This window comes from Mustela putorius, unplaced genomic scaffold (genome assembly GCF_011764305.1).
Source record: "Mustela putorius furo isolate JIRA1106 unplaced genomic scaffold, ASM1176430v1.1 tig00003834_pilon_pilon_pilon, whole genome shotgun sequence".
Lineage (NCBI taxonomy): Eukaryota > Metazoa > Chordata > Mammalia > Carnivora > Mustelidae > Mustela > Mustela putorius.
In genome coordinates, this window is record NW_025421987.1 from 45,703,733 (window position 1) to 45,718,142 (window position 14,410).

Genomic DNA, 14,410 nt, shown 5'->3' on the forward strand with positions numbered 1-14,410 from the left:
GAATATTATGACTTTGTACCTGTTTTCTACTTGTAAACTTTGTATGTTACAAATACTTTTAACATTGGGTAACTGTTCGCGTCTGACCCAGTGTTTCATATTGCCTGCTGGCATTTACCCGGGTTCCATCTCTGGATTGTTCTCCTGAATGAGAATTCTGCCTTGATTGACTATTTTGGGGTCCTTTTTGGCATCTTAATTTACATTGGTGCTTATTACCTCTCTTTTTGCTTATGTTAGGTTATATGGTTATTATGTCTTGCCTCATTGTCCTTAAAATCTTTAAAGACACTTTTCACACCTTTCTTAGAAAATTCTTTTTCTGTGACAGAAAACTTAAGAGATCAGTTTGAAAGGCCTTATCATATAATACTTCCCTTCTCAGAATAAATATTGATTTTGTAAATGGTAAACCTTAATAACAAGGGTAAGATCTTAAAGTGAGTTTTATTGTACATAGTTGAGATTTAATTAGGTTTTTACTTTAGTTGTTCAAAGATTGATTCTAGGCCATTAAGGATTTCCCCATTCAGAGGAAGTTAATGTGAAGATAGACTGGGGCAAAAAGTGAAAAAGTGTAATTACCTCTTGTAATTTGGGGAATAAATGTGATCATGTAAACTCTTAATTCAATTTAAAAAATGATAGAGTAAGGAGAGATAGGAAGAAAATACAGGCCAATAATCATTATCTGGTATCACCTGCACTTATATGAGAAGAATGCAGAAGAATTTAAGGCACCACTGATATAATAGGAAGAAAAAAATTTTTTAAAACACATATCTTTGTGTGCCACCTCCCATCCCCTCATAACAGTTGCATTTTTAAGTTTTGGTGCTTAAAGATATATGCCTTTGGATATCTCATAAGTATACACACCCCCAATTCATTTCTTAAGAGTTCTGGGAAACTAAGATTTTATGGTATATACAAGATACTTCTTGTAGTGAGAAAGAGTTCAGTGGTAAATGATACAGCAATTGGATAATCTGGTAATGACTGGTGGAAAATATTCTGACAGGTGATGTCTTATAATTATGCTCTTTGTGATCAACTTCTAGGGCATCTTAATCATAAGGAAAGAAGGTCCTAGGGAGCTAAGCTAGATTTTTCTTTTATTAAAATACAAAATACAAAGATGATATTAGATATTGCTTCCTCTCTTAAGACTAGTAGCTAGATAAGAGTACAAATATTATCTTAATAACCAATTGGAAAGAGTAGGTCTTCTAAAAAGGACATACAGAGAAAATGATAAAACAACTAGTTTTTTGTTTTTAAAGGTTTTATTTATTTATTTGACAGAGAAAGATCACAAGTAGGCAGAGAAGCAGAGAGGAAGAAGCAGGCTCCCTGCTGAGCAGAGAGCCCGATGCGGGGCTCGATTCCAGAATTCTGGGATCATGACATGAGTCGAAGGCAGAGGCTTTAACCCACAGATGCCCCAAATACTACTACTACTACTACTACTACTACTACTACTACTTCTCCTTCTCCTCCTCCTCCTTTCTTTCTTCTTTCTTCCTTCTCCTTCTCCTCCTCCTCCTCCTCCTCCTCTTCCTCCTCCTCCTCCTCCTCCTCCTCCTCCTCCTCCTTCTTCTTCTTCTTCTTCTTCTTCTTCTTCTTCTTCTTCTTCTTCTTCCTTTTCTTCTTCTTCCTTTTCTTCTTCTTCTTCTTCTCCTTCATCTTCTTCTTCTTCCTTTTCTTCTTCTTCTTCTTTCTTCTTCTTCTTCTTCTTCCTTTTCTTCTTCTTCTTCTTCTTCTTCTTCTTCTTCTTCTTCTTCTTCTTTTCTTCTTCTTTTCTTCTTCTCCTTTTCCTTCTTTTTTAATTTATTTATTTGACAGAGAGAGAAATCACAAGTAGTTTGCAGAGAGGCAGGCAAGTCTCCTGCTGAGCAGAGAGCCCGATAAAGGGCTCCATCCCAGAACCCTGAGATCGTGACCTGAGCCCAAGGCAGAGGCTTAACCCACTGAGCCACCCAGGTGCCCCTCAACTAGTTTTTTTGTGGCCTAAAACACTGTAAAAGGAAGACTTTCTAACCTTAAAAAGTGAGTGAAAGTAATTTTGCAATGAAGTGTTTAAATAAGCATTAGTGATATTTAAGTAAGTAGAGTACTACACTATACCTACTTTATACCTAGAAATAGTTTTAAATATTGACTTACACATATACATGTATATATGCATACAATCTACTTACTTTAATGCATAATTATACATCCTATCATTTTAGTTAGTTAGTTATATACATGATATTAGGAGTTTAGGATTTAGTTATATACATTATTTTACTGCCAAACTTTTAAAACTTTCTTCAGCACGTTACCTCTCATATTTAGAAAATTCTTTTTCTTTTCTTTTTCTAAATTTAATTTTATTTTTTCAGTGTTCCAAGATTCATTGTTTATGCACCATACCCAGTCCTCCATGCAATACGTGCTATCCTTAATAGCCACCACTGAGCTCAGCCATCCCCTCAGCCCACTCCCTTCCAAAACCCTTAGTTTGTTTCTCGGTCCATAGTCTTTCATGGTTCATCTCCCCTCTGATTTGCCCCAATTCACTTAATACTATTATGAAGTGGTTTCTCTTGATTACAATACAGTGATCTCTTGATTACTATACATAGTTACCCATTCATAGTCTTTTAAGTTCCTCATTAAACCGGTGGCTTTACATCAGCCCCTCCTTCCTAAAAATGGTTTCTTCCCTTGTTTTTGTCTTTCTACCTCATTTTTCACCCTTCCTTTTTCCATCACTGATTCTTTTCTTAGCTTTCCTTTAAATTATAGATACTCGAGTATTTTATGTCTTTACCTTCTTCATTTCACCTCCAGGTTGCATTTATATCTTCTCCCATCATTTCAAATATAAATTTTTATTCTAATAAATTTGAAGTCCTTGTATCTCTCACCTTTACTTTTCCCCTAACCTCTTGATCCATATATCTAATGATCTGTTGCATAAGCCCAGATAAATATCTCATTGGTAATGAATTTATACTTAAAGACCTAAAACTTTTCTGTTTTCTTTTTCAGTTTTAAATTTTTTTTATTTTATATTTTAAAAAAAGTTTTAATCTTAAATTTTTTCAAAACTATTTGTTTTTAACCATTAGAGTCATATTTGTGTGTGTGTGTGTGTGTGTGTGTGTGTTTTAAGATTTTATTTATTTATTTTACAGATAGAGATCACAAGTAGGCAGAGAGGCAGGCAGAGTGAGAAGGGGGAAGCAGGCTTGCCACTGAGCCGAGATCCCGATGTGGGGTTCGATCCCAGGACCCTCGGGTCACAACCTGAGCCAAAGGCAGAGGCTTTAACTCACTGAGCCACCCAGGTGCCCCCTTAGAGTCATATTTGATCCTTTCTTCTCTATATCTCATATGCTATATCAGTTTTGTAGTCTCTTAATTCTGTTTTTATATTGTCCCTCATTCATTTTTTCTCTTTTTTCAGTCCCACATTCAATGTCCTAGTCTAGGTTGTTACGTTTTGCCTAAAAGACTATGGTAGCCTTTTAACTAATTGCATTTCCTCTGATATCTTACCTTTTCAGTATTTTTCACTAATAAGATTATCATTTTAAGCCATAGATCATATAATTCTCTACCTCAGAACCTCTGAATGGCTCCCAGTTATCAACAATACAAATTTTTTTTTTTTCCTCTACTTGAGATTCAAGGCCCTGATGTTATCTTTTCCCTTTAGTTTAATGCAGTGTATGCTTCTATACACTCCTCACACTTCAGACATATTACTATTTCCTAAACATATTATTTATTTCCTACCTTAAAGCCTTTGCTCCAGCTAATTCCTTATCATGAACTCCTTTCTTTCCTATTTTGCATATCAAATCCCATTAACTTTGTAGCCACTGTAAAACTATTTCAACTACGAAAGTAGCCCCTTAAATAGCCATAGATGAATTGAAAGTTTTGCTTTGTAAATCCAAGATAATTTTCAGAAATAACTATATGAATTTACATATCAGCTGTGAAATTTTTATTTTATTACATCAATATTTCTAAATAATCTCTTACAGAGAAAACCCTCAGAGTTTGATATGAGGATATAGCCTTTTAATTCCTTGAGTAGCTGCTGTTTTTCCTTTTTTCATGTTGGTACCCAGCTTTTTGGGTTTTCTTTCTCTTTTTTTGTTTTGGAGAAACTCGATCACAGCCATGAGTTGACCAAACCAGCTAGTGTTTTATCTTCCATATTTTGTTTTCTATCTTTTAAAATTCTTCTTGAATTAGTTGTATTTGTGTGTGTGTGTGTGTGTGTGCGTGCACGTGTGTGTGTGTGTTTAGTAAACTCTTAAAGCTCTTTTTTAAAAAAGGAGTAGGGTATAATGAAGTTAAAAGAATTGGATACTTATCCATTAAATTTATTCAAATCCAGCTCTTCAGTAATAGACTGACGCCCTCTAATAGTAAGCTGGTTTTATATGCCTACTCTTTTGTACAATAAGTATACTTCTTTTATGGTACTTATTTTGCTTTTGTGTTGTAGCTGTTACTTTTCTATTTGTCTTCTTTAGTAGGTAGAAATTCAGTAAGATAGGAAGAAGGGTTAAGGCTGGAGATTCTCTCTCTGCCCACACCATTCGTAAGCAGAGAAGTTTGAGAGAACTTTAAATTGACTGAGGTTCATCAAGTTAACACATAGAAGAAGCCTTAAGTGGCATTTCCACTGAGCCATCTATAAAAGTGAGAATAAGCAAAGAAGAAGATGACAAGTGTTTTCTTTCTGTCTCTACTGAATGCTGGCCGAAAAAAAAAAAAAAGTGTTTACCTAGTAATGAAGAATACAGTGAGAGAAAACATAAGCCCAGAGTTTCATGTTATCTGTTTCATTTAACTAATCTTACTTATCTTGAGGTACAGCTTATATCTTATGTCCTTTATGATATGTCTAATGATTACTCTAGCCAACAATTATCTGTAACCCTAAATAATAATACGTATTATTTAGAAAACAAATAATAGTTTTAAATACACATATCTTAGGTTAGTATAGTGTATATATACATAAAAACTAAATCTTAGAAGTTCCAAACAATATTATTAACATTCATTTATTTCAGTCTTCCTTATCTTGCAGTTTTGAAAGTTCCTTTAAGTAAAGGGTAACATTGTATACATCTGTTCAGCTTTTATGTCTTCTAGAGCTTCTCTCATTGTGATTCACACATTACTGAAAGACCAAATAAACTTCATGGTTTAGAAAGAATACAAAGTGGGAATATGTAATGATATTACTTATTCATTCAATAGATATTGAGTATCTACTTTATGCAAAGCATTGTGCTACCAATGGGAATAAAGCAATATATGGAAATGGAATAATTACTTTTAAATTTTATGTAACTCATATCTTCCGAGTAAATTTACAAAAGAATTTTTGAACTTTTCTTGCTTAAACCTTAAGTTGCCATATAAATAGCATATGTTAGGGGTAATACAGTGATTGAGATTATGGGTTGTGTAGTTAGATAGAAGCTGGCTTTGAATTGTGTGACCTGGGCATGCATATCAGTTTCTTTAGGCCCTATTTCACCATGTGTAAATTGGAAAAAAAAAATAGTACCTGCTTTATAAAATTAAAAGAGTTAACATAAATACTTTGGCAAGGGAACTGGCACATAGTAAGCCTCAGATAGTAGCTCTTGATGTAAATTATTACTTAAATTGGCTACTTTAAGTGGAAGTAAGCCTCTACCTTTCCAGAAATTATCTTCTTATAATCTTACTTTTGCTTTTATGTAAATAACTTTTCAAAGGATCATATAGGATACAAGAAGGACATAGAATTTACAACAAAAAGTTCTAGGCTATAATGATATTATGAAATGTACTGAACTTTTCTTTCTCTCGGGAGATGAGTTTTTGTAGTCTTCTGTAAGCTTATAGAGGATTGAAGCTGACAATAGTATGATCTGGGTCAGAAAAATTATTAATGTTTCTTAAGTATTTTTGATATAATAATTTTACCTCAGAATATTTTTCCTTTGGAATATAGAATGCTATAACATATCAACTTTCCCCCTCCTACTTGTCTTTAATTATTATTTCATTAGGCTATTCATTCAATTGATTGGCATCATGAGGGCAAACAATTCATGTGCAGCCATTCAGATGGTAGCTTGACCTTATGGAACCTGAAAAGCCCAAGTCGTCCTTTCCAGACCACAATTCCACATGGTAAGGTGTATGCTTTTAAAAGAAATAAACTCTGGAGATACAGTGCCTTGACTTGAAGTAAAACAGGTGGTATCAGTGTGTTTGGAAGAAAGTGATAGGATATACCTTCTGGTTCTAAATACTTTTTTATATCTCCTTCAGATCCCCTCATTATACCACTCTCCCTGTTTATCCACTTTCCTACTTTGTGATGCTTTTATAAAGACCTTTCCAAGCAAAAATTGCAGAATGGATGGTTGATGTATCTGAAGCAGTCCTTAGGGTTAAGGAGGTAGTGAGAATGACATTATATAGATCTGACTTTCAGACCTATTTCCTATACTATTTTATAGTTTGTCATTTTCTAGATTCTCTCATTTATTTCCATTTCTACCATTTGATTCCACCAAAGGTGAGAACTATGGTTTTTGCTGTAGATTGAATTTTTATTATCTTTCTTATCAAAAGGAGGTATTTATTTATTGTTTATGTTCCACCTAACTGGAAAGAACAAAAAGTTCAAATGAATAAATATCTTTTATTTGATGACCATATTATTTCTGAGAATGTTAGTGGTGATCTGAGTTCTATATTTCCATTATACCATTGGTTGTTTATAAGAATAGAGAGGTCAAATCCCAGTAGTTAATCAAACACATCCTATTTTATAGTTTCTGAGCACTTATTATAGTATCACATTTGTAAAATTTTGTATTATGTTTTTTATAATTGGTGACCCATAAATCACAAGATGAAATTATTTCATCTTGTGTTCATTTGCCTTTTTTATACCATGCCTTTTTTTGTTGCATGCTTCACCTTCAAATGATTAAATTATTATAACATTTAACCTAACAGCTTTAGAGATTACGTTGCTTTTACACACGAAGTTTTAGATGCTTCATTTAAAGATTGACATTATGGAAACCTTGGATAGGTGTTTGCTATATATATCCCACTCAGGTAGAATTATTTGTTTCTATGATGAGTTTACTTCTTCTTCCCACCCCTTACTCCCATTCCTTATGCTTTTTATTTTTATGTGTAAAATATGATTTATTCATAATTTTTCTACTTCAATTCTTCTCAACAGTCAACTTTTATACAATTTCTTTTTGGCTTGATTGGATATTTCTTATTTGCATATGTTTCACCATATCCATATTTATCAGTCTGGGTTGTTTTCTATACAGTTAACCCTTGAACAATATGGGGGATGGGGCACTTATCCTCATGCAGTTGAAAATCTACATATAACTTTTGACTCCTCCAGAACTTATCTACTAATAGCCTACAGTTGACTAGAAGGCTTGGTGATAAACACAATTAACACACATTTCATATGTCATGTCTATCATATACTGTATTCTTACAATCAAGCAAGCCATAAAAAAGAAAATGTTGTTAGGAAAATAATAGCAAGAAAAAATATATTTACTATTTATTTAAAAAAAACTATTCCTTTGAATTAGTATTTTTGTATTCTTTGGCTAAATACCTAGTAATGTAACTGCTGGATTGTAGGGTAGTTCTATTTTTAATTTTTTGAGGAAACTCCATATTGCTTTCCAGAGTAGCTTGTGCACCTGAAACTAATATTACCCTGTATGTTAATTAACTAAAATTTGAATAAAAACCTTTAAAAGAACTATGTATAAATGGAGTCACACAGTTCAAACCCATGCTGTTCAAGGGTCAACTGCAATTCTGATTTCTTGTTGAAGAAGATGAAATTCTGTTCACAGGTTGTTGAAAACATCAGCATCTATATCTCATATAGAGCAGATTAAATTCCTGCAGTCTTACCCATGATTTAAAGCAAATATCAGTGATTTTGACATATTCTTATGGTTCATTCTGTTACATTTCATTTCAGCTATTTTTATTTTAGAAAATAAAAATTTCTCTAAGTAGTACTTTAGCAGTATCCTATAAGTTTTGATATTATTTTATTAAAAATGTGTAATTTTCACTAATATTCAGTTGGAGGTATTTTCTAATTTCTATTATAATTTCTAATTATAGAAATATTATTTACACTATATTTTCTAATTTCTATGAGTTAGACATTTGTTTTCTAATTTCTAAAAATATATTTTGTTATAAATTTTTAAATGTAGTCAGAGAATGTGGCATGATACTAGTTCTACAAAATTTACTGTGATTTGCTTTAAATTAGACATACACAATTAATTACTATGAAGTTCCAAGAATGCTTGAGAAAATGTGCATTTCCTGTTACACAAAGGTCAAACTCTTTTTCTTTGCTCAGTTTTTATTCTTTGATTTTTCAATTTTGAGAGAGGCAAGTCAAAATCTCTATTATTACGGATTTTTCCCTGTAATTTTGTTCATTTCTGCTTTATATACTTTTTAAGTCAAGTAGGTCAAGGTGGCTGATAGCATTAATTAGGTCCTCTGATTTTACTGATATTTGACTAGGGCTTTCAATTTCTGAGTGTGGTATTAAAATTTCCTAATAATTATAGAATTATCTATTTTTTACTTTATTTCTGTCCTTTCTGTTTCATGTATTTTTGAGGCTTAATTGTTAGGAATCCATTAGGTTTTCCATAGAGAGCATATAGTCAGGTCTTTTTTATTCAGTTTTATAACATTTGGTTTGAGGGTTCAGTCGGTTAACATTAAATGTAATTATTGATGGAATTGGATTTAAGCATACCAACTTACTACTTGTTTTGTTGGTTTGATCTTTTTGTTGTTGTTGTTCCCTTTTCCTCCCCTTTTTGCCTTCTGGATTATTTGAAAGTTTATATTAGAATTCCATTTTAATTTACACGCAGGTATTTTATCTTCAGAACTTTTGTTTTGGGTCAGTTACTCTACTCTACCCTACTTTCCTAACTTTTCACAGTCTATTGGAGTTAACATTGTAGCACTTTACCAAAAAATGCAGAAGCATCAAGATCATATATATTTATTTTTATTTACTTTTGCAATAGTTATATGTATTACTTATAAATACATTGTTATAATTTATGCTTTAAGTAGTCTTAAGCATTTTTTAATTAAAAGGAATAGATTCTTTTGTATTTTCTCTTATTTATTATTTCCTTTAATATAACTTTATATTTATAATTTTTTATAATTTCATTTGTTCTTGAAGGTACAGAAACATCATTTAGCAATTCACTTAGCTTTCCTTTATCTAAAAATTCCTCTTTTTTGCTTTTATTCTTGAGGAACGTTTTTGCTGAATGTAGATTTCTAGGTTCACAGTTTGTATGTTGTTCTTAAGGTGCTGAACACTTTAAAAATACTCCACTGTTTTCTGGTTTACATAGTTTCTTAGTGAGAAATGTGTGGTGTTTTGAATTTTGGTTCCCCTGTGTATAATGTGTCATTTTACAGTGGCTACTTTCAAAATTTTTGTAACTTTTATTTCCAACAATTTGGCTATGATATGCCTAGTTTGTTTTCTTCAAGTTCATTCTATTTAGATTTCTACTGAGCTACAGAGCTTCATACACTTATAAATTTGTATCTTTCATAAAACTCAGGAAAATTTCAGCCTTATATTTTTTTCAAACATATTTTTCTGCTCGAACCTCTCCCTACTCCTCATTCTGAGAAACCAGTTACCTGTATGGTAGAATTTTTACTATTGTCTCACTTGTTTCTGAGCCTCTCTTTTTTGTTGTTGTTGTTAATCATTTTTATCTCTGAATTTCAAACTGGATAATTCCCACTGATCTATCATCAATTTAATTGCTCTTTTCCTCTGTAATTTTCATTCAACTATTAAATCCTTAAGTTATTTTTATTTTATTTTTTTAAAGATTATTTTTTTATTTATTTGACAGATAGAGATCACAAGCAGGCAGAGAGAGAGGAGGAAGCAGGCTCCCTGCTGAGCAGAGAGCCTGATGTGAGGCTTGATCCCAGGAATCCGGATCATGACTTGAGCCAAAGGCAGAGGCTTTAACCCACTGAGCCACCCAGGCAACCCAAGTTATTAGATATTTATTCCACTTGCTACCTTTTTATATTTTCTGTTTTTCTGCTGCTATTTCTTCTTTTTAGTCATTATGAGTCCTTTTATTTCTTTTCCTGTCCTTTCCTTTCCCTTTCTTTTTCTATATTGAGCTTCGTTATTTATAATCACTGCTTTTTTTTTAAATTTATTATTTTATTTTTTAATTTTTTTTTAAGATTTTATTTATTTATTCGACAGAGAGAGATCACAAGTAGGCAGAGAGGACAGCAGAGAGAGAGGAGGAAGCAGGCTCCCCGCTGAGCAAAGAGCCCAATGCGGGACTCGATCCCAGGACCCTGAGATCATGACCTGAGCCGAAGGCAGCGGCTTAACCCACTGAGCCACCCAGGCACCCTAAATTTTTTATTTTTTATAAACATATATTTTTATCCCCAGGGGTACAGGTCTGTGAATCACGAGGTTTACACATTTCACAGCACTCACCAAAGCACATACCCTCCCCAATGTCCATAATCCCACCCCCTTCTGCCAAACCCGCTCCCCCCAGCAACCCTCAGTTTGTTTTGTGAGATTAAGAGTCACTTATGGATTGTCTCCCTCCCAATCCCATCTTGTTTCATTTATTCTTCTCCTACCCACTTAAGCCCCCATGTTGCATCACCACTTCCTCATATCAGGGAGATCATATGATAGTTGTCTTTCTCTGCTTGACTTATTTCGCTAAGCATGATACGCTCTAGTTCCATCCATGTTGTCGCAAATGGCAAGATTTCATTTCTTTTGATGGCTGCATAGTATTCCATTGTGTATATATACCACATCTTCTTGATCCATTCATCTGTTGATGGACATCTAGGTTCTTTCCATAGTTTGGCTATTGTGGACATTGCTGCTATAAACGTTCGGGTGCACGTGCCCCTTTGGATCACTACGTTTGTATCTTTAGGGTAAATACCCAATAGTGCAATTGCTGGGTCATAGGGCAGTACTATTTTCAACATTTTGAGGAACCTCCATGCTGTTTTCCAGAGTGGCTGCACCAGCTTGCATTCCCACCAACAGTGTAGGAGGGTTCCCCTTTCTCCGCATCCTCGCCAGCATCTGTCATTTCCTGACTTGTTGATTTTAGACATTCTGATTGGTGTGAGGTGATATCTCATTGTGGTTTTGATTTGTATTTCCCTGATGCCGAGTGATATGGAGCACTCTTTCATGTGTCTGTTGGCCATCTGGATGTCTTTTTTGCAGAAATGTCTGTTCATGTCCTCTGCCCATTTCTTGATTGGATTATTTGTTCTTTGGGTGTTGAGTTTGCTAAGTTCTTTATAGATTCTGGACACTAGTCCTTTATCTGATATGTCGTTTGCAAATATCTTCTCCCATTCTGTCAGTTGTCTTTTGGTTTTGTTAACTGTTTCCTTTGCTGTGCAAAAGCTTTTGATCTTGATGAAATCCCAATAGTTCATTTTTGCCCTTGCTTCCCTTGCCTTTGGCGTTGTTCCTAGGAAGATGTTGCTGCGGCAGAGGTCGAAGAGGTTGCTGCCTGTGTTCTCCTCAAGGATTTTGATGGATTCCTTTCGCACATTGAGGTCCTTCATCCATTTTGAGTCTATTTTTTGTGTGTGGTGTAAGGAAATGGTCCAATTTCATTTTTCTGCATGTGGCTGTCCAATTTTCCCAGCACCATTTATTGAAGAGGCTGTCTTTTTTCCATTGGACATTCTTTCCTGCTTTGTCGAAGATTAGTTGACTGTAGAGTTGAGGGTCTATTTCTGGGCTCTCTATTCTGTTCCATTGATCTATGTGTCTGTTTTTGTGCCAGTACCATGCTGTCTTGATGATGACAGCTTTGTAATAGAGCTTGAAGTCCGGAATTGTGATGCCACCAACGTTGGCTTTCTTTTTCAATATCCCTTTGGCTATTCGAGGTCTTTTCTGGTTCCATGTAAATTTTAGAATTATTTGTTCCATTTCTTTGAAAAAGATGGATGGTACTTTGATAGGAATTGCATTAAATGTGTAGATTGCTTTAGGTAGCATAGACATTTTCACAATATTTATTCTTCCAATCCAGGAGCATGGAACATTTTTCCATTCCTTTGTGTCTTCCTCAATTTCTTTCATGAGTACTTTATAGTTTTCTGAGTATAGATTCTGTGCCTCTTTGGTTAGGTTTATTCCTAGGTATCTTATGGTTTTGGGTGCAATTGTAAATGGGATTGACTCCTTAATTTCTCTTTCTTCTGTCTTGCTGTTGGTGTAGAGAAATGCAACTGATTTCTGTGCATTGATTTTATATCCTGACACTTTACTGAATTCCTGTATAAGTTCTAGAAGTTTTGGAGTGGAGTCTTTTGGGTTTTCCACATATAGTATCATATCATCTGCGAAGAGTGATAACTTGACTTCTTCTTTGCCGATTTGGATGCCTTTAATTTCCTTTTGTTGTCTGATTGCTGAGGCTAGGACCTCTAGTACTATGTTGAATAGCAGTGGTGATAATGGACATCCCTGCCGTGTTCCTGACCTTAGCGGAAAAACTTTCAGTTTTTCTCCATTGAGAATGATATTTGCGGTGGGTTTTTCATAGATGGCTTTGATGATATTGAGGTATGTGCCCTCTATCCCTACACTTTGAAGAGTTTTGATCAGGAAGGGATGCTGTACTTTGTCAAATGCTTTTTCAGCATCTATTGAGAGTATCATATGGTTCTTGTTCTTTCTTTTAATATTGATGTGTTGTATCACATTGACTGATTTGCGGATGTTGAACCAACCTTGCAGCCCTGGAATAAATCCCACTTGGTCGTGGTGAATAATCCTTTTAATGTACTGTTGAATCCTATTAGCTAGTATTTTGTTGAGTATTTTCGCATCTGTGTTCATCAAGGATATTGGTCTATCACTCTCTTTTTTGATGGGATCCTTGTCTGGTTTTGGTATCAAGGTGATGCTGGCCTCATAAAATGAGTTTGGAAGTTTTTCTTCCATTTCTATTTTTTGGAACAGTTTCAGGAGAATAGGAATTAGTTCTTTAAATGTTTGGTAGAATTCCCCCGGGAAGCCGTCTGGCCCTGGGCTTTTGTTTGTTTGGAGATTTTTAATGACTGTTTCAATCTCCTTACTGGTTATGGGTCTGTTCAGGCTTTCTATTTCTTCCTGGTTCAGTTCTGGTAGTTTATATGTTTCTAGGAATGCATCCATTTCTTCCAGATTGTCAAATTTATTGGCGTAGAGTTGCTCATAGTATGTTCTTATAATAGTTTGTATTTCTTTGGTGTTAGTTGTGATCTCTCCTCTTTCATTCATGATTTTATTTATTTAGGTCCTTTCTCTTTTCTTTTTGATAAGTCTGGCCAGGGGTTTATCAATTTTATTAATTCTTTCAAAGAACCAGCTCCTAGTTTTGTATTTGTTCTATTGTTTTTTTGGTTTCTATTTCATTGATTTCTGCTCTGATCTTTATGATTTCTCTTCTCCTGCTGGGCTTAGGGTTTCTTTCTTGTTCTTTCTCCAGCTCCTTTAGGTGTAGGGTTAGGTTGTGTACCTGAGACCTTTCTTGTTTCTTGAGAAAGGCTTGTACCGCTATATATTTTCCTCTCAGGACTGCCTTTGTTGTGTCCCACAGATTTTGAACCGTTGTATTTTCATTATCATTTGTTTCCATGATTTTTTTTCAATTCTTCTTTAATTTCCCGGTTGACCCATTCATTCTTTAGAAGGATGCTGTTTAGTCTCCATGTATTTGGGTTCTTTCCAAACTTCCTTTTGTGGTTGAGTTCTAGCTTTAGAGCATTGTGGTCTGAAAATATGCAGGGAATGATCCCAATCCTTTGATACCGGTTGAGTCCTGATTTAGGACCGAGGATGTGATCTATTCTGGAGAATGTTCCCTGTGCCCTAGAGAAGAATGTGTATTCTGTTTCTTTGGGATGAAATGTTCTGAATATATCTGTGATGTCCATCTGGTCCAGTGTGTCGTTTAAGGCCTTTATTTCCTTGCTGATCTTTTGCTTGGATGATCTTTCCATTTCAGTGAGGGGAGTGTTAAAGTCCCCTACTATTATTGTATTATTGTTGATGTGTTTCTTTGATTTTGTTATTAATTGGTTTATATAGTGGGCTGCTCCCACGTTGGGGGCATAGATATTTAAAATTGTTAGATATTCTTGTTGGACAGACCCTTTGAGTATGATATAGTGTCCTTCCTCATCTCTTATTATAGTCTTTGGCTTAAAATCTAATTGATCTGATATAAGGATTGCCACT

At 34.3% G+C, this 14,410-nt stretch overlaps 1 protein-coding gene across 6 annotated transcripts in view; it reads left to right on the plus strand.

Moving 5' to 3' along the window:
• Positions 1-14,410, plus strand: part of STXBP5L (syntaxin binding protein 5L) — a 458,714-nt gene that overhangs the window by 226,376 nt on the left and 217,928 nt on the right. For all 6 annotated transcript variants that reach the window (XM_045088436.1, XM_045088437.1, XM_045088440.1 and 3 more), the window contains exon 9: positions 6,081-6,204. In XM_045088436.1, coding sequence (XP_044944371.1) covers positions 6,081-6,204 — 124 coding nt within the window. The remainder of the gene's footprint in view (positions 1-6,080; positions 6,205-14,410) is intronic.